The sequence below is a fragment of the Pleurodeles waltl genome, chromosome 11, assembly GCF_031143425.1.
Source record: "Pleurodeles waltl isolate 20211129_DDA chromosome 11, aPleWal1.hap1.20221129, whole genome shotgun sequence".
In the NCBI taxonomy this organism is placed as follows: domain Eukaryota; kingdom Metazoa; phylum Chordata; class Amphibia; order Caudata; family Salamandridae; genus Pleurodeles; species Pleurodeles waltl.
In genome coordinates, this window is record NC_090450.1 from 945,963,664 (window position 1) to 945,986,028 (window position 22,365).

The 22,365-nt window shown below is 45.9% G+C and overlaps 1 protein-coding gene across 2 annotated transcripts in view; it reads left to right on the plus strand.

Moving 5' to 3' along the window:
- The window catches only part of SPECC1L (sperm antigen with calponin homology and coiled-coil domains 1 like), a 474,653-nt gene that overhangs the window by 237,831 nt on the left and 214,457 nt on the right, over positions 1 to 22,365 (plus strand). For both annotated transcript variants that reach the window (XM_069215113.1, XM_069215114.1), the window contains one exon: positions 9,422 to 9,509. In XM_069215113.1, coding sequence (XP_069071214.1) covers positions 9,422 to 9,509 — 88 coding nt within the window. The remainder of the gene's footprint in view (positions 1 to 9,421; positions 9,510 to 22,365) is intronic.

A 22,365-nucleotide genomic window follows, 5' to 3' on the forward strand; every position in this document is an offset into this window, starting at 1 on the left:
AAATGCAGGGAAAAGATTGTTAAAGTATTTAACACAACTTCTAGAATGCAAACTGAACTATGCTTCTTTAAAAGTACATTTAGCAGCCATCTTGGCCTACACAAGGGAACACATAGGGATATGTTTTTTTTCTCAGCACTAGTAGTGAAAAGGTTTTTGGAAGGAGCAAAAAGATTTCACGACCAAAGAAGGTTTCAGCTCCTACTTGGAACTTAAATGTGGTTCTCACACAGTTAATGAAGAGCCCCTTTGAACCTTTACACAAATAAAGTTTACAAATGCTCCCTCTAAAAACTGCTTTTCTAGTAGCTATAACTTCACTATGCAGAGTAAGCAAGTTACAAGCGCTCACATCACAAGAACATCATTTTCAAGTACACAAGGACAGGATTGTTAGGAAAACTGATCCTCAGTTCTTGCCAAAGGTGATTTCACAATTCCACATAAATCAAAGTATACAAATACCAGGTTTCTTTCAAAACACAACGAATCATGCTGAAAGAGTGCTGCACACATTAGATGCAAGATTGGCAGTAATGTATAACCGAAAGGACAAAGCCAGATAAGAAAACAAAGCAACTCTTTTGCAAACAGTGGTCTAGGAAGACTAGTATCCAAGAATACATTTGGAAAATGGATAGTACAAGCAATTCATTTGTGTCACAAAAATGCAGGGAAACCATTGCAATTAGCACCAAGTGCTCATTCAACAAGGAAGAAATGGGCTACTATTACCTGTCTAGCAAATACACCTTTACTAGACATTTGTATGGCAGCAATGGGGTCATCGGTACACACGTTCACAAAACACTGCTGCGTAGATGTACAAATGAACAAAGAAGCACAAGTGGGACAAAACGTTTGATAACATCTGTTTACCAATCATGCTTGTCTTCAACCCAACCACCACAATGATAACACACCCCTACTAAGTCAATGCACAATATGTGACTCCAGAAAAGATTCATGTTGAAAAACGTAAAGCTTCCTACCTGTCTGTGTAGTTTTGCGGCTTGAAGAATTTTCTGAATTCACAAGTGACCCACCCACCTCGAAGATGAAAAAAAAATAAAAAATCTGAAGATGTATACCAGAGGTAGGAGCTTCCGGAGGAATCGTGACTATGTCACAACGGACACCAAATGAAGGTACATTGATGCTCAACAACAACAGAACATGAAAATAGGAAGGACAAAAATTTTGAAGACCATTTTGGATCCAACCACTAGATGGTGGAATAACACACATCCTGTGAATCCAAAAAATTCTGCTAGCTGCAAAACTACACCGACAGGTAAGAAACTTTACGTTTTCATAAAGAGCCATCAGGTAACATCTGACAGCATAACGACTAATATTTTCCCTCATTTGTGCTGGGATGGGTGTACTTTGTGGCAAACAAAATGTGATTGGTGCAGTGCTTGAATTATTCTTAACCAATGTGTTTACAGGGGACTACATCTCAAGCCATCATTAGGTTTCATCAGTTAAGTATAACATGAGGTTCGATGGCATCTGTCGCTGTAGATACGCATGTTTTGCAATAGCTCGCCATCTGGTGTTGGGCCGGAGTGTTACAAGTTGTTTTTCTTCGAAGAAGTCTTTCGAGTCACGGGACCGAGTGACTCCTCCTTTTGTCTCCATTGCGCATGGGCGTCGACTCCATCTTCGATTGTTTTTCCCCGCAGAGGGTGAGGTAGGAGTTGAATTGTAGTAATAGTGCCCATGCAATGGAGTGACTAAGTATGTACCTATTTAAGGTTGAGATGATACATATACAAATAGTTGAAGGTAACTTCCAAACTGCTACAGGCTCCCGGGGAGGCGGGTGGACACATGCGAATCTACAGCGACTGATGCCACGAACAGATGTACACTGGGTAAGTGACATTTTCAGTTCGATGGCATCTGTCGCTGTAGATACGAATGTTTTGCATAGCTCGCCATCTGGTGTTGGGCCGGAGTGTTACAAGTTGTTTTTCTTCGAAGAAGTCTTTCGAGTCACGGGACCGAGTGACTCCTCCTTTTGTCTCCATTGCGCATGGGCGTCGACTCCATCTTCGATTGTTTTTTTTCCGCCATCGGGTTCGGACGTGTTCCTGTCGCTCCGAGTTTCGGAACGGAAAGATAGCTAATTTCGGAAGATTTTCGTCGGTATTGTTGCGTTCGGGATCGGCGTAGTTAGATTCAACACCGCATCGAAGATCGAAGAGCTCCGGTGCCCTTCGGGGTAGTTTTTCGATCCCCCGTCGGGGCCTGGTCGGCCCGACCGCGTGCTGAAAAACGCCGATGGAACGGACCCCGTTCCGTTTCTGCCCCAAATGCCACAATAAATACCCCTATACAGACCAACACTTGGTCTGTAACCTGTGCCTGTCACCTGAGCACAGTGAAGACACCTGCGAGGCCGGTCGGGCGTTCCGGTCCCGAAAAACACTCCGAGACCGTCGAGCCAGAAGACTTCAGATGGCGTCCGCGCCGACAGCCCACCGAGAGTTCGAGGAACAAGAAGAGGAAGGTACCTTCTCGATCCAAGACTCAGACTCCGAAGGATTCGACGATACACAAACCGTGAGTAAGACGTCGAAAACCACACAGAGGAAGATTTACAAGGCCCAGGGGACGCCACTGCCGTCAGGCCATGGCTCCACCCATAAATTCGGTGACCGACCGTCGGCACCGAAAAAGGCCCAAACAGTGCCGAGATCGTCCGACTCCGGTCGAGACACCGGCACGCAGCCTTCTCGGGACCGAGAAAGTGCTGGAGACAAGCCTCGACACCGAGATGCCGGTGTGGACACGGCTCGACGCCGAGACAGCGGCACCGAAGAAGATCGACGCCGAGAGGTTTCGGCCCCGAAAAAGAAAAAAGTCACCTCGGAGCCGAAAAAACACGCAGACAGGGTTTCGATGCCGAAACAAACTGCAAACGACCCAGCTTCAGGCTCTTATACAGAAGAGCACTCGCTAACCTCCCAAATGCAAAAGCATAGGTTTGAGGAAGAGCTACAATCAACTGATGTGGACCATACGCAAAAGCGTATTTTCATACAGCAGGGGACAGGAAAAATAAGCACCTTTCCCCCCATTAGAAGAAAGAGAAGGTTGGAGTTCCAAACTGAACAGACACCACAACCAAAAGTGGTGAAAAGAGTTACCCCACCACCCTCTCCTCCGCCCGTGATTAACGTCTCACCAGCACAAACTCCATCACACTCCCCAGCTCACACCACCATAAGCCAGGGTGATCAAGATCAAGACGCATGGGACCTATACGACGCCCCAGTGTCAGATAACAGTCCGGAGGCATACCCTACGAAGCCATCTCCACCAGAGGACAGCACCGCGTATTCTCAAGTGGTGGCTAGAGCAGCACAATTTCACAACGTAAGCCTCCACTCAGAACAGGTCGAGGATGATTTTTTATTCAACACACTCTCCTCCACCCACAGTTCATACCAAAGCCTGCCTATGCTCCCTGGTATGCTCCGGCACGCAAAAGAAATCTTTAAGGAGCCGGTCAAAAGTAGGGCTATCACACCAAGGGTGGAAAAAAAGTATAAGGCGCCTCCTACAGACCCGGTTTTCATCACTACACAGCTGCCACCAGACTCTGTCGTTGTAGGAGCAGCTAGGAAAAGGGCCAACTCCCACACATCTGGAGATGCACCACCCCCAGATAAAGAAAGCCGCAAGTTCGATGCAGCTGGTAAGAGAGTCGCAGCACAAGCTGCAAACCAGTGGCGCATCGCGAACTCCCAGGCACTACTTGCGCGCTATGACAGAGCCCACTGGGACGAGATGCAACATCTCATTGAACATCTGCCCAAGGACTTACAAAATAGGGCAAAACAAGTGGTTGAGGAGGGACAGACCATTTCCAACAACCAGATCCGCTCCTCCATGGACGCTGCAGATACAGCTGCACGGACAATTAATACATCTGTAACTATCAGAAGGCATGCATGGCTCCGAACGTCTGGATTTAAACCAGAGATTTAACAAGCAGTTCTCAATATGCCTTTTAACGAAAAAGAACTGTTCGGTCCAGAAGTGGACACAGCGATTGAGAAACTCAAAAAAGATACGGACACTGCCAAAGCCATGGGCGCACTCTACTCCCCGCAGAGCAGAGGCAATTACAGCACATTCCGTAAAGCACCCTTTCGAGGGGGGTTTCGGGGTCAGAGCACACAAGCCAGCACCTCACAAGCAACACCGTCCAGTTACCAGGGACAGTATAGAGGAGGTTTTCGGGGACAATATAGAGGAGGGCAATTCCCTAGGAATAGAGGAAGATTTCAGAGCCCCAAAACCCCTACTACTAAACAGTGACTCACATGTCACTCACCCCCTCCACACATCACCAGTGGGGGGAAGAATAAGTCATTATTACAAAGCATGGGAGGAAATCACTACAGACACTTGGGTTCTAGCAATTATCCAACATGGTTATTGCATAGAATTTCTACAATTCCCTCCAAACATACCACCAAAAGCACAAAATTTGACAACACACCATTCCAATCTCCTGGAGATAGAAGTGCAGGCACTATTGCAAAAGAATGCAATTGAATTAGTGCCAAACACACAAATAAACACAGGAGTTTACTCACTGTACTTTCTGATACCAAAGAAGGACAAAACGCTGAGACCAATCCTAGACCTCAGAGTAGTGAACACTTTCATCAAATCAGAATAAGAAGGCAGCAAATACATGTGTTCCCATATCTAGACGACTGGCTAATCAAGGCCCATTCGTTAATAGAGTGCTCAAATCACACAAATCATATCATACAAACCCTCTTCAAACTAGGGTTCACCGTCAATTTCACAAAATCCAAAATTCTGCCGCGCAAGGTACAACAATACCTGGGAGCCATAATAGACACATCAAAAGGAGTAGCCACTCCAAGTCCCCAAAGAATTCAAAATTTCAACACCATCATACAACGCATGTATCCAACACAAAGGATACAAGCAAAGATGGTACTACAACTCCTAGGCATGATGTCTTCATGCATAGCCATTGTCCCAAACGCAAGACTGCACATGAGGCCCTTACAACAGTGCCTAGCATCACAATGGTCACAAGCACAGGGTCACCTTCTAGATCTGGTGTTAATAGACCGCCAAACTTACCTCTCGCTTCTGTGGTGGAACAACATAAATTTAAACAAAGGGCGGCCTTTCCAAGACCCAGTGCAACAATACGTAATAACAACAGATGCTTCCATGACAGGGTGGGGAGCACACCTCGATCAACACATCATACAAGGACAATGGAACGTACATCAAACAAAACTGCATATAAATCACCTAGAACTTCTAGCAGTTTTTCAAGCACTAAAAGCTTTCCAACCAATAATAGTTCACAAATACATTCTCGTCAAAACAGACAACATGACAACAATGTATTATCTAAACAAGCAAGGGGGGACGCACTCCACGCAGTTAAGCCTGCTAGCACAAAAGATTTGGCGTTGGGCAATTCACAACCAAATTCGCCTAATAGCACAATTTATACCAGGGATCCAAAATCAACTTGCAGACAATCTCTCTCGAGATCACCAACAGGTCCACGAATGGGAAATTCACCCCCAAATTCAGAACACTTATTTCAAACTCTGGGGAACACCTCAGATAGACTTGTTTGCGACAAAGGAAAACGCAAAATGCCAAAACTTCGCATCCAGATACCCACACAAACAGTCCCAAGGCAATGCCCTATGGATGAACTGGTCAGGGATATTTGCTTACGCTTTTCCTCCTCTCCCTCTCCTTCCTTACCTGGTAAACAAACTCAGTCAAAACAAACTCAAACTCATATTAATAGCACCAACTTGGGCAAGGCAACCCTGGTACACAACGCTGCTAGACCTATCAGTAGTACCCTGCATCAAATTGCCCAACAGGCCAGATCTGTTGACACAGCACAACCAAAAGATCAGACACCCAGATCCAGCATCGCTGAATCTAGCAATCTGGCTCCTGAAATCCTAGAATTCGGGCACTTACAACTTACCCAAGAATGTATGGAAGTCATAAAACAAGCCAGAAGGCCATCCACCAGGCACTGCTATGCAAGTAAATGGAAGAGGTTTGTTTGCTACTGCCATATTAATCAAATACAACCATTACACACAACTCCAGAACATGTAGTGGGTTACTTGCTTCACTTACAAAAATCTAACCTGGCTTTCTCTTCCATTAAAATACACCTTGCAGCAATATCTGCATACCTGCAGACTACCTATTCAACTTCCCTATATAAGATACCAGTCATTAAAGCATTCATGGAGGGCCTTAGGAGAATTATACCACCAAGAACACCACCTGTTCCTTCATGGAACCTAAATGTTGTCCTAACTAGACTTATGGGTCCACCTTTTGAACCCATGCACTCCTGCGAAATACAGTTCCTAACCTGGAAGGTGGCATTTCTCATCGCCATCACTTCCCTAAGAAGAGTAAGCGAGATTCAGGCGTTTACAATACAGGAACCTTTTATACAACTACACAAGAATAAGGTCGTCCTAAGGACCAACCCTAAATTTTTGCCCAAGGTTATTTCACCGTTCCATCTAAATCAAACAGTGGAACTTCCAGTGTTCTTTCCACAGCCAGATACCGTAGCTGAAAGGGCACTACATACATTAGATGTCAAAAGAGCATTGATGTATTACATTGACAGAACAAAAAACATCAGAAAGACTAAACAACTATTTATTGCATTTCAAAAACCTCATGCAGGAAACCCAATATCAAAACAAGGTATAGCCAGATGGATAGTTAAATGCATCCAAATCTGCTACCTTAAAGCTAAACGACAGCTGCCCATTACACCAAGGGCACACTCAACCAGAAAGAAAGGTGCTACCATGGCCTTTCTAGGAAACATCCCAATGCAAGAAATATGTAAGGCAGCCACATGGTCTACGCCTCACACATTCACCAAGCACTACTGTGTAGACGTGTTATCCGCACAACAAGCCACAGTAGGTCGAGCCGTATTAAGAACATTATTTCAAACTACTTCCACTCCTACAGGCTGAGCCACCGCTTTTGGGGAGATAACTGCTTACTAGTCTATGCAAAACATGCGTATCTACAGCGACAGATGCCATCGAACTGAAAATGTCACTTACCCAGTGTACATCTGTTCGTGGCATCAGTCGCTGTAGATTCGCATGTGCCCACCCGCCTCCCCGGGAGCCTGTAGCAGTTTGGAAGTTACCTTCAACTATTTATATATGTATCATCTCAACCTTAAATAGGTGCATACTTAGTCACTCCATTGCATGGGCACTATTACTACAATTCAACTCCTACCTCACCCTCTGCGGGGAAAAACAATCGAAGATGGAGTCGACGCCCATGCGCAATGGAGACAAAAGGAGGAGTCACTCGGTCCCGTGACTCGAAAGACTTCTTCGAAGAAAAACAACTTGTAACACTCCGGCCCAACACCAGATGGCGAGCTATTGCAAAACATGCGAATCTACTGCGACTGATGCCACGAACAGATGTACACTGGGTAAGTGACATTTTCATTCTGTGTCACAGTAAGCTTGGGATCCTTGTCTCGCTATACCCACCGCATTTAGCGAGTAGTACTGAGAAAAAGCATAAAGTGATGGGTGGAAGGCTTCAGTTAATCTAAGCCATTGGTACTTACTCAACACTTTGTGGCACAGAGCTTCAGTGTTTACCACTCATGGTGTCACAGATCACTCTTGTGGTCTGTGAGCAATGCTCATAGACAAGAAATCTACTGTTTCATAGTATTCAGCAGTCACCAGCGCCTCATAAATCTTATCTGCTTTACCCTGATCCATCGCTTTCCGCTTCCCACCATGATCAATCTTTATTCTCCCTTTCCTTCCCCTTCCCTATGAACTACAGATCCCTTTATCTGATAGAAACTTCTAGTTGCAGATTCCTTACCATAAAATGTCCTCCAGACCGTAGACTGGTGGAAATTCTAAGGTAAGGAATCTGCAACTAGAATATGTCTCTACCACATAAATCGTTACCAAAGGTAAGTAACTTGTTCCTCAGGTGTAGTCTGATTTCCTTTTCCATTTTGCGCTTCCCAACATAATCACCTCTCCACGGAACCTTTTTTTGTCCTAATTTCACAGTCCGTACTACTGCCGATTCCGCATTGGTTTCCAATCAAGCATCGGAAAGACTGTGGTTATTTATAGCTGTTACGCATAGGAGCAGCTTTGGGTAAGCTGTCCTGTAGTACCTCATTCAGGTGTACTCATTGGACACACTGCCACACTTTAAAGTCTTTCCAAATAATATCAAAGCTATTTGGGTTGCAAGCTATGTCGAGTTAACTCGGGTAGTTAGCAGATTTGATCCATTCAGCGGCTATTGGTGGAGGTGGGAGGAACCTTACAGGCATATCACTGAATAAAGCCCAGAATAAACTTGTGTTCTGTTTAATTTTTCTACTCAAGATGTGAAATATGAAAAAATAAATAAATAATAATAAAAAATGACTTTTAAAGACCTCTTCACACACTGCCCAGTCCTGCAATTTGCCTGGAGCATACGCCAGAACAGGTACCAAGAACTTTGCGATGAATCGCCTGATCTGACCCCCTAATGAAGTAAAGCAGTTGTAAGCACCAAACAGTGCTCAGGTTGTTTAGATACATAAACTAGAGCCTTGTTTTCTTTGTCAAACAGCTGGAGGTTTTAAAGTGACCTGTGTTTTCTTGCTCAGAGTATTACATGTTCAAAAGCAGAGTTTTGTAATCAAATTGCCTAAATCGTGCCTTAATACTTATGCCTAATTTTATATTTCAAGAGCATGTTGTCACCAAAAGTTTAAAATAAATCTGTAAAGCATTTGGCCGCCTGTATTCAGTATATTCTTGTGGGCATGTCACTCCTTGGGGTTGCTGTATTGATCTGTTGTGACTGCCCGGTTGGGTCTCTGTCTCTCCTGGGCAGGTTAAACAGGGTCATTTTCATCCAGGCAAATACATTAATATTAAAGCTCATGCACTCAATCCCTCAGTCGACTTCCCTTTGCTACAAATTTTGGTTCAGCTGCCTAATTCAGGATAAGAGCACCTGTCCACTATTTACAGTCACAAACCACTCCAAAATGTTTCCAAATAGGCCACACTGCATTTCAGAACACCTCCAACCAAGCATTCCCTCACAATGGTACTGCGCCACCCTTCCACTACTGTCCTTTGGCAGGGAGTTTTAAGTGCTAGATAAATGCAACTATAAACGATTTGTGTATGAGGGAGGGCCTCCCCTGCCTCTCTCCCCCCCCCCCCCCCCCCCCCCCCCAGGATCTGCTGCCATTGAGACCTCTGCCCCGGCCTACCCTGTCCATCAGCGCTGCCCTGTTGCTAGCTCTTTGCTAACCACCTTTCTTTTGCCTTTTCAGAGACACTCCATCAGTGGTCCAGTTTCAAATCCCAAGCCCCTGACGCTATCGGAGAAGCGGGCGAGCTATGCAGAGATTCCCGTGCAAGGTGCGTACAAGCTGGTAGGGCACCCAAGCATCATTTGATTGTGAAGGTTTTCACATAACCCTCAATGGATAACCCGAACGCTTGACTTCAGCTGCAGGGGAAATATTAGGAGCTTTTGTAGTTGCTCGCAAACCATTGTGTTCAATATGTACCTAAAGTGTGGTTGCAAGTTCTAATTTCCTTTCCATGACTTGAAGGGGTGCTCTGAATTTGGTGTGTCACTCTCGAGTGAATGCCCTGATGCCGTGTGTCACTGCAGCGCAGTGGCTCTGCGTCTGAAGCGTGTCATTGCAGGTTGGCTCCCCTTAGTCCTGGCGTACAGCTGCACTGCAAGTACTCTCTAAAGAAGTTGTGTCACTGAGGCTGTGTGTCCTGTGAATGAGTTGAATCACCAACGGTGAGTGTAGACTGACACAGGAGAGCCACTGCAGGGTGAGGCCTCTTTGTGAGAAAGTAGCCTCTTTCTAGCCTTGTTACCCCCACTTTTGGCCTGTTTGTGAGTGTATATCAGGGTGTTTTCACTGTCTCACTGAGATCCTGCTAGCCAGGGCCCAGTGCTCATAGTGAAAACCCTATGTTTTCAGTATGTTTATGTGTCACCGGGACCCTGCTAGTCAGGACCCCAGTGCTCATAAGTTTGTGACCTATAGGTATGTGTTCCCTGTGTGATGCCTAACTGTCTCACTGAGGCTCTGCTAAGCAGAACCTCAGTGGTTATGCTCTCTCTTTACAAATTGTCACTAACAGGCTAGTGACCAATTTACATTGGCTTACTGGAACACCCTTATAATTCCCTAGTATATGGTACTGAGGTACCCAGGGTATTGGGGTTCCAGGAGATCCCTATGGGCTGCAGCATTTCTTTTGCCACCCATAGGGAGCTCTGACAATTCTTACACAGGCCTGCCACTGCAGCCTGAGTGAAATAACGTTCACGTTATTTCACAGCCATTTTACACTGCACTTAAGTAACTTATAAGTCACCTATATGTCTAACCTTTACCTGGTAAAGGTTGGGTGCTACGTTACTTAGTGTGAGGGCACCCTGGCACTAGCCAAGGTGCCCCCTCATTGTTCAGGGCCAATTCCCCGGACTTTGTGAGTGCGGGGACACCATTACACGCGTGCACTACATATAGGTCACTACCTATATGTAGCTTCACAATGGTAACTCCGAATATGGCCATGTAATATGTCTATGATCAGGGAATTGCCCCCTCTATACCATCCTGGCATAGTTGGCACAATCCCATGGTCCCAGTGGTCTGTAGCACAGACCCTGGTACTGCCAAACTGCCTTTCCCGGGGTTTCACTGCAGCTGCTGCTGCTGCCAACCCCTCAGACAGGCATCTGCCCTCTTGGGGTCCAGCCAGGCCTGGCCCAGGATGGCAGAACAAAGGACGTCCTCTGAGAGAGGGTGTTACACCCTCTCCCTTTGGAAAATGGTGTGAAGGCAGGGGAGGAGTAGCCTCCCCCAGCCTCTGGAAATGCTTTCATGGGCACATTTGGTGCACATTTCTGCATAAGCCAGTCTACACCGGTTCAGGGACCCCTTAGCCCTGCTCTGGCGCGAAACTGGACAAAGGAAAGGGGAGTGACCACTCCCCTGACCTGTACCTCCCCTGGGAGGTGCCCAGAGCTCCTCCAGTGTGCTCCAGACCTCTGCCATCTTGGAAACAGAGGTGCTGCTGGCACACTGGACTGCTCTGAGTGGCCAGTGCCATCAGGTGACGTCAGAGACTCCTCCTGATAGGCTCCTTCAGGTGTTGCTAGCCTATCCTCTCTCCTAGGTAGCCAAACCCTCTTTTCTGGCTATTTAGGGTCTCTGTCTCTTGGGATTCCTTAGATAACGAATGCAAGAGCTCATCCGAGTTCCTCTGCATCTCTCTCTTCACCTTCTGCCAAGGAATCGACTGCTGACCGCGCTGGAAGCCTGCAAAACTGCAACATAGTAGCAAAGACGACTACTGCAACTCTGTAACGCTGATCCTGACGCCTTCTCGACTGTTTTCCTGGTGGTGCATGCTGTGGGGGTAGTCTGCCTCCTCTCTGCACTAGAAGCTCCGAAGAAATCTCCCGTGGGTCGACGGAATCGTCCCCCTGCAACCGCAGGCACCAAAGAACTGCATCACCGGTACCTTGGGTCTCCTCTCAGCACGACGAGCGAGGTCCCTTGAATCCAGCAACTCTGTCCAAGTGACTCCCACAGTCCAGTGACTCTTCAGTCTAAGTTTGGTGGAGGTACGTCCTTGCCTCCCCACGCCAGACTGCATTGCTGGGAACCGCGACTTTTGCAGCTACTCCGGCCTCCGTGCACTTCCGGCGGAAATCCTTTGTGCACAGTCCAGCCTGGGTCCACAGCACTCTAACCTGCATTGCACGACCTCCTAAGTTGTTCTCCGGCGACGTGGGACTCCTTTGTGCGACTTCGGGTGAGCACCGTTTCACGCATCCTCGTAGTGCCTGTTTCTGGCACTTCTCCGGGTGCTGCCTGCTGCTGAGAGGGCTCCTTGTCTTGCTCGACGTCCCCTCTGTCCCCTGACGCAATTTGCGACATCCTGGTCCCTCCTGGGCCACAGCAGCATCCAAAAACACCAACCGCACGATTTGCAGCTAGCAAGGCTTGTTGCCGGTCTTTCGGCGGGAAAACACTTCTGCACGACTCTCCACGGCGTGAGGGATCCGTCCTCCAAAGGGGAAGTCTCTAGCCCTTGTCGTTCTTGCAGAAACCTACACTTCTACTGTCCAGAAGCAGCATCTTTGCACCCACAGCTGGCATTTCCTGGGCATCTCCGACTTGCTTGTGACTTTTGGACTTGGTCCCCTTGTTCCACAGGTACCCTCGACTGGAAATCCATCGTTGTTGCATTGTTGGTTTGTGTCTTTCCTGCAGAATTCCCCTATCACGACTTCTATGTCCTTTGGGGAACTTTAGTGCACTTTGCACTCACTTTTCAGGGTCTTGGGGTGGGCTATTTTTCTAACCCTTACTATTTTCTAATAGTCCCAGCGACCCTCTACAAGGTCACATAGGTTTGGGGTCCATTTGTGGTTCGCATTCCACTTTTGGAGTATATGGTTTGTGTTGCCCCTATCCCTATGTGTCTCCATTGCATCCTATTGTAACTATACATTGTTTGCACTGTTTTCTAATACTATTACTGCATATTTTGGTATTGTGTACATATATCTTGTGTATATTTGCTATCCTCATAATGAGGGTACTCACTGAGATACTTTTGGCATATTGTCATAAAAATAAAGTACCTTTATTTTTAGTATATCTGTGTATTGTGTTTTCTTATGATATTGTGCATATGACACTAAGTGGTACTGTAGGAGCTTCACTCGTCTCCTAGTTCAGCCTAAGCTGCTCTGCTAAGCTACCATTATCTATCAGCCTATGCTGCTAGACACCCTATACACTAATAAGGGATAACTGGGCCTGGTGCAAGGTGCAAGTACCCCTAGGTACTCACTACAAGCCAGTCCAGCCTCCTACACTCTTCATGTGCAGTGTTCGGTTGCCATGTGAGAACACAGTGCTGAGGTGTCACTGCAGGCTTTAGTGAATTGTGACTACTGTGTGTCACTGCAGGGCAAGTGCTCCTTGTGTCGGCGTGTCACTGCAGGATACATGTCCTCTCATTGGTATGTCACCGTTAGTGAGTTTGGTGTGACTGAATCTGTCACTGCAGGATACATGTTGTCTGACTAAGGTATGTTACTGTATGAGTTCCTTGTGGCTGAGGTGTGTCACTACAGATTGAGTCCTTTTTGCTTCAGTTTGTCACAGCAGGATGAGTTCCTTCCTGGTGTTTCTGTCTGTAAGGTGAGTTCCTTGTGACTCGAGCCCTCCTTTTTTTTAGTGTGTCACTGCAGAAAACGTGTACTCAAACTTAGGCATGTCATTGTATCGTGAGTTTCTTGTGACTGTTGAATCCTCGTTGTTTCAGTGTGTCATTGCAGGATAAGTGTTCTCTGACTGAGGTTTGTCATTGTATAGTGAGTACCTTGTGACTGAGGCGTGTCACTGGAGGATGAGTGATCTCTGATTTAGCTATGTGTTTGTATGGTGAGTTCATTGCGACTAATGTGTGCCACTGCAGGTTGGGTCCTCCTTGTTTCAGTGTGTCACTCAAGATAAGTGTTTTCTGACTGAGTCCTGTCATTATATGGTGAGTTCCTTGTGAATAAAATGTGTCATTACAGGTTGAGTCCTCATTGTTTCAGTGCGTCACTGCAGGATGAATGCTTTGTGTTTCAGGTATATCACCGATGGGGAGTGCCATATGTCTGGGGTGGGTGACTGAAGTCTGAATAGCAGTTAACAGATGTGTCGCAGCACAGCCAGGTCCATTGCCTGGTTTTTGTTCCTTCAGAGGGAATGTATTGTTCCAGGCCTAGTTTTAGATAGCAGGGCACCAAACAGCACATGAATGTACAACAGAACATGTAGTAAGCAATTGTTAAGCAGTGTGAATTTTTTCTGGATTCACATGCTGTGCATTATCGCGCCATCTCGTGGCGGGGACTGGATCTGTCTTCTTGTAGGCTCTTTTTTTTTAGGTCGCAGCCTACCAGGCATCACAGCTGTCTAGGTATGTTAAAAACATCTTTGGCAGTTTCAGAAAGCTGATCTGGGAATGCACTTTGCCCGTCGCTTGCCATTGGCTTTGTGGGTTGTAACTCAAGTTTTCTTGCTTTTCATTTGCTGGCTTTTTTTGCTTTAGGCTGTCCAGGTTGAGTTTGTCCCGTCGGAAGAGAAAGCTGTGTTCACTTAATTGTTCCACGAACTCCTTTTCTGTCAACAGGCCTTTAAATCTTGTTCTTATCTGTCACGTTTGCTGGGCATTCAAAGACCGAGGTCAAATTTCAAGCTTTGTATTCCTGGGAGCCTGGTTATGACATCAAAGTGACAGCTTTCATAGGAAAGACCAATGCAGCCCTTCTCCTTGGAGCCTGCTTGTGCCCCTTTTTTTATTTTACACATAGCCATCTCAAAAGGTATCTTGTTCTTTATCTGCACAAAAATGTGCATGTTTTGCAAAGTTCTTCTTTGAGTACTTTTTATTTGTGAAACTGCCTTTTTAGGACCAAAGTGCAAAACCGATTTCAGTTTCAGCTTCAGCCTAACATATGGTGATCTTGGGCAATTTACACTGTTTATGGCCCATTCCATGTCAATCACATGATAAGATCTTTTCACAGAAAAGAACCTCCACATTGTAACACAATTTGACAATGCTTGGTTTTCAATTTGATGTGTAAAACAAATCCTTTATTTAGGACATTTGTGGCAACTTGTTTGGTAGAGTTGGATACATTAAAAGACACTTTTTATGAATGCTTTTGTGTTTGTTTACCTACAAAACAATTATGTATTCCGTCTGCAACTCTGCCTTTTTCTGAACACATACATTACTGGATATAAACAATTTCCTCATGTTACTTGCAGACACTAGGGCCATGATTTGGATGGTGCAAAAGCTCTAGGAAACTCACCGAGCACTGATTGCTATATGTTACCATAAGTAAGCAGTCCCAAGTGCAGTTACTTTGCAGGCCCTAGGTCCATGATTTGGATGCTGCAGTGGCACAGGGGGCAAAGGTTCTAGAAAACCTAGAACACGAATGATTGCAGTATGTTACCACTGAATAAGCAGTGCCAAACTCATGATTTTAATGGTGCAGCAAGTGCAGTGGGAGAGGGGCCAAAAGCTCTAGGAAACACACTGAGCACCGATTATTGCTATATCTTGCCACTGAACAAGCAGTTCCAATTGCAGTTACCTTGCAGACTCTAGGGCTATGATCTGGAGGGTGCAGCAGGTGCAGTGGCACGGGCCAAAAGCTCCAGGAAACCCATGAGCACCGATTATAGCTATATGTTACCACTAAACAAGCAGCCACAAGTGCAGTTACCTTGCAGGCACTAGGGAGGCGTGATTTGAATGGTGCAGCAGGTGCATTGGCACAGGGACCAAAAGCGCTAGGAAACCCACGAGCACTGATTGCTATATGTTACCACTGAGTAAGCAATCCCAAGCACAGTTACCTTGCAGGCCCTGGGTCCATGATTTGGATGCTGCAGTGGCACAGGGGGCAAAAGTTCTAGGAAACCTAGAGCACCAATTATTGCAGTATGTTACCACTGAATAATCTGTGCCAAGCTCATGATTTGAATGGTGTAGCAAGTGCAGTGGCACAGGGGCTAAACGCTCTAGGAAACACACTGATCACTGATTCGTGCTATATCTTGCCACTGAACAAGCAGTTCCAATTGCAGTTACCTTGCAGACTCTAGGGCTATGATCTGGAGGGTGCAGCAGGTGCAGTGGCACGGGCCAAAAGCTCCAGGAAACCCACAAGCACTGATTATAGCTATATGTTACCACTAAACAAGCAGCCACAAGTGCAGTTACCTTGCAAGCACTAGGGAGGCACGATTTGAATGGTGCAGCAGGTGCATTGGCACAGGGACCAAAAGCTCCAGGAAACCCACGAGCACTGATTATTGCTATATGTTACCACTAAACAATCAGTCACAAGCGCAGTTACTTTGCAGGCACTTAGGGGGGCCATGATTTGAAAGATGCAGCAGGTGCAGTGACACAGGGGTCAAAAGCTCTAGGAAAGCCACTGAACACCGGTTATTGCTATATTTTACTACTAAATAAGCAGTCAGGAGTGCTTTTTTGATTCTTTTATAACCATTGCATCCAAAGTAACACATAGCATGAAGCATGACTGTAATAAAAGCTGTAACCTATTGGACTTTTCTGTTTAGCTACAACTTAAGTTACATTCAGTGCATTTATATGGCACATTTTCAGTTTTTGTATGGTCCTAAAATGTTTCTGAATCTGGACACAGTAGCACCTTGACATGGGCTTTCCCCATTCTGTAACATCAGCAATTCTGCCGTTGTAAACATTATATAAATACTTATAACTTACCATATGGCATTCCATACCAAGCATTGGCAAAGCCAGTAGGTTTCACTGATGTGAGATCTATTGGCTTTGTCAATGTTTTTTAGCCATATGATACAGCAGTGTTAGCTTAAGTACAGCATAACTGAATATAAAAAAAAAAGTGGTGTAACGCAAACAAGCCTGACTGTGTCATACAGCTTTTTTACATTACTTTCAGTCATTTGCAGCATAGCTAAAAAACATTAGCAAAACCAATAAATCTTGCATAGGCAAGACCTACTGGCTTTGCCAATTCTTCTTTCCTCTCTCTCTTTTTTTTCTTTGCCTGGGCGTCATCAAACGTTTGAGCCGTAGTCCCTCCCTTTATGGTGTTGGACGTATGCCCCAGAAACCCCTCAAGGCAGTCGTCCTCTTCAGTTTCTTTTTTCCACTGTAGAACCAGAAGCCAAGGAGAGAACTCTGAAGTCACAGAAGAAGAAACTGCACAGAAGATTAGACATTTCATATCAAAATCATTGTTGATGGAAAGACATCTACGATGAACGAGAAAAAGAAAACACCGAAAGTGAAAAAAGCGAGGCACACCAAGACCATGTGGTCGGAGAATGAAAAGGGGGCATGGCGCAAACCCACTTTAGGTTTAAGACACAGAGGTTGATGCTGAACATTCACAAATGGGGTAATCCGCAAATGAGTGGCAATGCATCTACACCAACTCCCCAGACAAAAGGGATGAATAGTACCTTTCCTTTGGGATGAAATCTGCTCCGCAGGTGTTCACAAAATGCCTAGCTCTCGTAATATCATTTTTCAGATGAAGGGGATTACAGGTATTCCCATACTTGGATAACTGGCTAGTAAAAGCAAGTACATTCACCCAGTGCAAGAACAACAGAGTCATATGGACAGCACGTAGACTGGGATTTCCCATCAACTATGAAAAATCTTTACAAAATATGTAGAGGAGAAATTTATTTCTGAGAGTGATCCTGGACTCATCGACCACATTGGCAGTACCAGTGAACAAGAGGGTCAAGGCAATTGTAGAGCAGAGTCACCTCTACTGCAAGGGGCAACATCTGACAGTGAGGACAGTGTAGAAAATGATGGGCATAATGGCCCCCTACATTCCTCTAATATCGCATGCAGTATTACGCATAAAACCAATGCAAGAATGGCTTCAGCAGCAATGATCACAGTCAACAGGGAGTCAGTAAAATCTAGTGGTTGCTTCAGACAAGGTTCAGAAATAAATGCAACGGTGAAACCAGCAAAACATCACAGTGGGGAAACTATTCAAACCAACAACTCCCTCGGTGACCATCACAACGGATGTATGCCTCACAGGAGGGAGAGGTTACATCAGCAAGCACGAAACCAGGAGCCGGTTGAACCCAGAGGAAGCTGTTCAGCACATAAATGTGCTGGAGCTCAAGACTGGAACCACTAAAAGCTTTCCAAAAACATCTAATAGGACGGACCGTTCTGGTTCAGACAGACAACACTACAGCAGTGTTCTACCTGAACAAATAAGGAGGGACAAGGTCACACCCACCATCGACATTGGCCCAGGAGATATGGACCTCCGTGATAGAAAACATAATATTATTGTGAACGATACAGCTACATGAAAACTCAATACAGAAGCAGACAGACTAAGCAGAAAAGCAAAAGCCACACACGAGTGTGAACTAAAGCAAGAAACACTGAAGCAAATGTTTAAGAGATGGGAAGCACCACAAATAGATCTATTCACAACACACAAAAACACAAAATTACAACGTTTCGCACCGAGGTTCCACTGCTCAGCATCACTAGGGTTTTTCCAGTCGATAAAATGGTCTGACTTTTCCCCCCAATTCCAGTGATGCTGCAGATGATACACAAGTGTAGACAACAGCAGTTCACACTAATCCTGATAATGCCATGCTCGGCTTGACAGACCTGGTTCTCGGACCTCTTGGAGAAATCTCAGGAACAATGCATAGGACTCCCAGTGCGCCAAGACTAGCTGATGATGCAGGAGGGTCACGTATGGCACCCAGAAACAGACACCCTCAGCTTAAAGGCCTGGCTCCTGAAGGCATAGAGCATGATTACAAGCAAAGGTGATGTTTATAGCACCTGGTAAATACCAATACCCTGCGGCTCGTTATTTATAGTGTGTGATAGATAGCATCTATTACGAGTTATTGGGGAATAACATGGGGATTTTAGAGGTTAAAACACCAAAATCTGCATGATACGGTAAATACCGTACACATTCCCCTTGTTAAATTCCGGCAGGTTTGACGTGCCGAAATGTAACGAATGGTGGGTTTTTTAATGCATACAATAATAATCGGATGCATGAAATAAAATTCTGTCCCGTGCGTCAACAGGGGTTGACGCACAGGACAGAATTATTTGCACAATTTGGATTCAGGGCCATAGAGTTTGGCCTCCTGAACTTACCAAGGGGAGCTGTGGACATCCTGAAGGAAGCTAGGCGGCCAACAACGAGGAGATGTTACAGCAAAAAGTGGCGGAGATTCGTACAGTGGTGCAGTCAGGAAGGATATCACAGAAAATATGCACAAGACACCACTATCATTAGATACCTGACATGCTATTTAGACAAGCACCTCTCCCACACCTCAATCAAGGTTCATCTAGCGGGCATTGTAGCATACACAAGAGGCATAACAGGGAGAAGTTTCTTCACCACACCAGTAATAAATGGTTTCTAGAGGGAGCAAAAAAAGGTATCGCCCCAAGAAGCACGCCCATGCCCACTTGGAACCTGAATGTGATGTTCACTCTGCCAATGACATCACCTTTCGAACCAATGCAACATGCATAACTCAAGGCCTTAACGCTGAAAACAGCATTTCTTATTGCTTTCACTTCACTAAGGAGGGCTAGCGAGGTGCAGGTACTTACCACCCAAGAACCACACCTTCCGATGCACAAGGACAAATGGTGATGAGAACCAATCCAAGCTTCATACCAAAGTTGGTATCTAAATTCCACATCAGCCAAACTATCACAATGGTCTTGTGTGCATCAGTGTTACACACTGTCCTCGCTCCACTTTGTTTTGTGATGTTTGCTGCACCACGTGCACAACGGTCATTCCCCTCCATTTGTTCTGTGATATGCTGCATCGTGGCCTTGCTCGTCTTTGTTTTGTGATGTATACGCGTGTGCACATTGGCCATACTTTCCTCTTTACTGTGATGTTCGTCGCAGTGTGTACACAGTGCCTCTGTTTTGTGATGTATGCTGCCGTGTGTACAGAGCGGCCTAGCGCCCCTGTGTTCTGCGGAATATGCTGCAGTGTGTACATGATGGACAGGCCTCCCTGGGTTGTGTAATCGGTATAGTAGAGCATTTCTCCCGTGTGCTGTGTGATACTTGTTGCAGTGCGTGCATGACGGCCTTGTTCTGCCATGTTCTGTGATGCATGCTTCACTGTGTGTGATAACCTTGTCTCCTGTGTACCATGCTTGGTACATGATAGGCTTGGCCCCTCTATCGTGCAGAGTGCGCCGTCATATGTACTGCAGTCCCCTGTATTCTGCACTCGGTAGGTGTGGGCCTTGTTCCTGTGGTTGCATTGTATATGTGATGCTATTGAACACTAGTTCGGGATGTGTCTTGTGGTTTCTACAGGATTCTAACGTTTTCTGTGCACATTGTACCTCTGCTGTGTTTCACCTGGACTCTGTACATTCTTCTGTGCAGTGCTGCACATACTGTATGCTGTGGTCGGTGATATAGGCTGGAGTGTATATGTGATGGCATTGAGCACCGTGATTCTACGCCTGGACCTGTAGTTTCTACAGGATTTTAGTGCTCCTGTTATGCCCACATTGTACCTTTGCTGTGCTTCACCTGGGCTCTGTACATTCTGTGCAGTACTGCACACACTGTATGCTGTGTTCGGTGATATAGACTGGAGTGTATATGTGATGGCATTGAGCACCGTGATTCTACGCCTGGACCTGTAGTTTCTACAGGATTTTAGTGCTCCTGTTATGCCCACATTGTACCTTTGCTGTGCTTCACCTGGGCTCTGTACATTCTGTGCAGTACTGCACACACTGTATGCTGTGTTCGGTGATATAGACTGGAGTGTATATGTGATGGCATTGAGCACCGTGATTCTACGCCTGGACCTGTAGTTTCTACAGGATTTTAGTGCTCCTGTTATGCCCACATTGTACCTTTGCTGTGCTTCACCTGGGCTCTGTACATTCTGTGCAGTACTGCACACACTGTATGCTGTGTTCGGTGATATAGACTGGAGTGTATATGTGATGGCATTGAGCACCGTGATTCTACGCCTGGACCTGTAGTTTCTACAGGATTTTAGTGCTCCTGTTATGCCCACAGTGTGCATCTGCTGTGCTTCACTCGGGCCCTGCAGATTCTTACATGCAATATCGCACTTCTACACTAAGCTGTGTTATATGAAACAGGTGTGAGTGTCTACATGCTGGCATTGAGCACCGTGATTCTACAATAGGCCCTGTAGTTTCCACAGGATTCTGATGCTCCTGTGTTATGTCCCCCAGTATGCTTCTGCTGCGCATCCATCGCCCGGGCTGTGTCCATTCCTACATGCAGTGTTGCACATTCACTAAGCTGTGTGCAGTGATATAGGCTCTTGTGTGTACGTGATGGGCAGCAGTTCTCGTCCATTCAGTGGGATTGATGTTTTCCTGCTTGGGAACAGTGCACATCCTGCTGCCTGAGAGGCGGAGTTTCCCACTGCATGGCTAGCTCTGTTCTTTCATTGATTTCCATCCATGCATTGTTGGATCCTGACACACCCTTGTGAGTGTGAGCTTTGAGTCCCCCCGAGAGGGAGAGAAGTAAGACCTCCCTATAGTTTGTGAGTCACTGAGGATATTGGGGGGAGAAGAGCTTAAACAAGCAAGGGTCTGTGTATGCAGGCTGGCACAGCCCTGTACTGCTGTACCATTGGGGAACTGTGGGACACCGCACATTTTTTTTTGTAAAGGTTTTGGTCCTGATACAGTATGTATGGTTGGCCTCGCACACGTGTGCTAGTGGGGACTCCGCTTAGTGGTGTTGGTGAGCGGCCTAGTTTGCTGCTGTTTTTAAGCAGGCATGCAGTTGTTGTGGGCAGATAGGGCTGCACTGTAGTGGCTTATAACAAGCACATAGGTTTGGTGAACAGGCACAGCTGTGTTGCTGTTGGCCTGACACGCGCACAGCATGTTAGGTTTGTGGGACCTGGCCAACTGTGATGTTGTGGACACTGGCAGATTGTGGTAGGGGCAGCAGAGACAAGCAAATGTGAGGCTTGTCTCAGCTGTGTGGTGTGGCACCAACTCTGTGTGGAAGGATCTCTGCCTCTGAATCAGAAATAAAAGCATGGGGCCATGGTTTGAGTCAGCTTTTGTGCACTGCAGGCATGCTGATGTGGGGCCTGGTACATTTTATTTTGTGCCCTGCGCGGGGGAATGAAAGGGGTGTTAGAGTAATAGTTTGAGTAGGGCATCTGGATAGGGGTGTGGGTCTCCTGGACAAAGCAAATGAAGATGTTTCACAAAGCCCTCTACCAGCAGAAGAATAACTTCTTACCATATTTATGCTACATAATTAATTCAGGGATCTTTTTTATTTATGTGCTGTTTGTCATCAACACTCTAGAATGCATGGGAAAATCACAAGTTTTTTTTCTCATGGCCCACCATATAGCTTTCCTCTTAAAAAAAAAAAAAAAAAAAATACAGCTTCCATCAAACCAAATCCAGTATTGTTCAAACGTCCCTAAAATGACTTTCAAGTGAATGATGATTGTAGATTTCAACTTCTCTGACTGATTGCAATCATATATTGCAAGGTACTTTATGAAGTATTCGCTGTATTACCCAGCCAGCACTCAGAAGAATCTACATTTGAA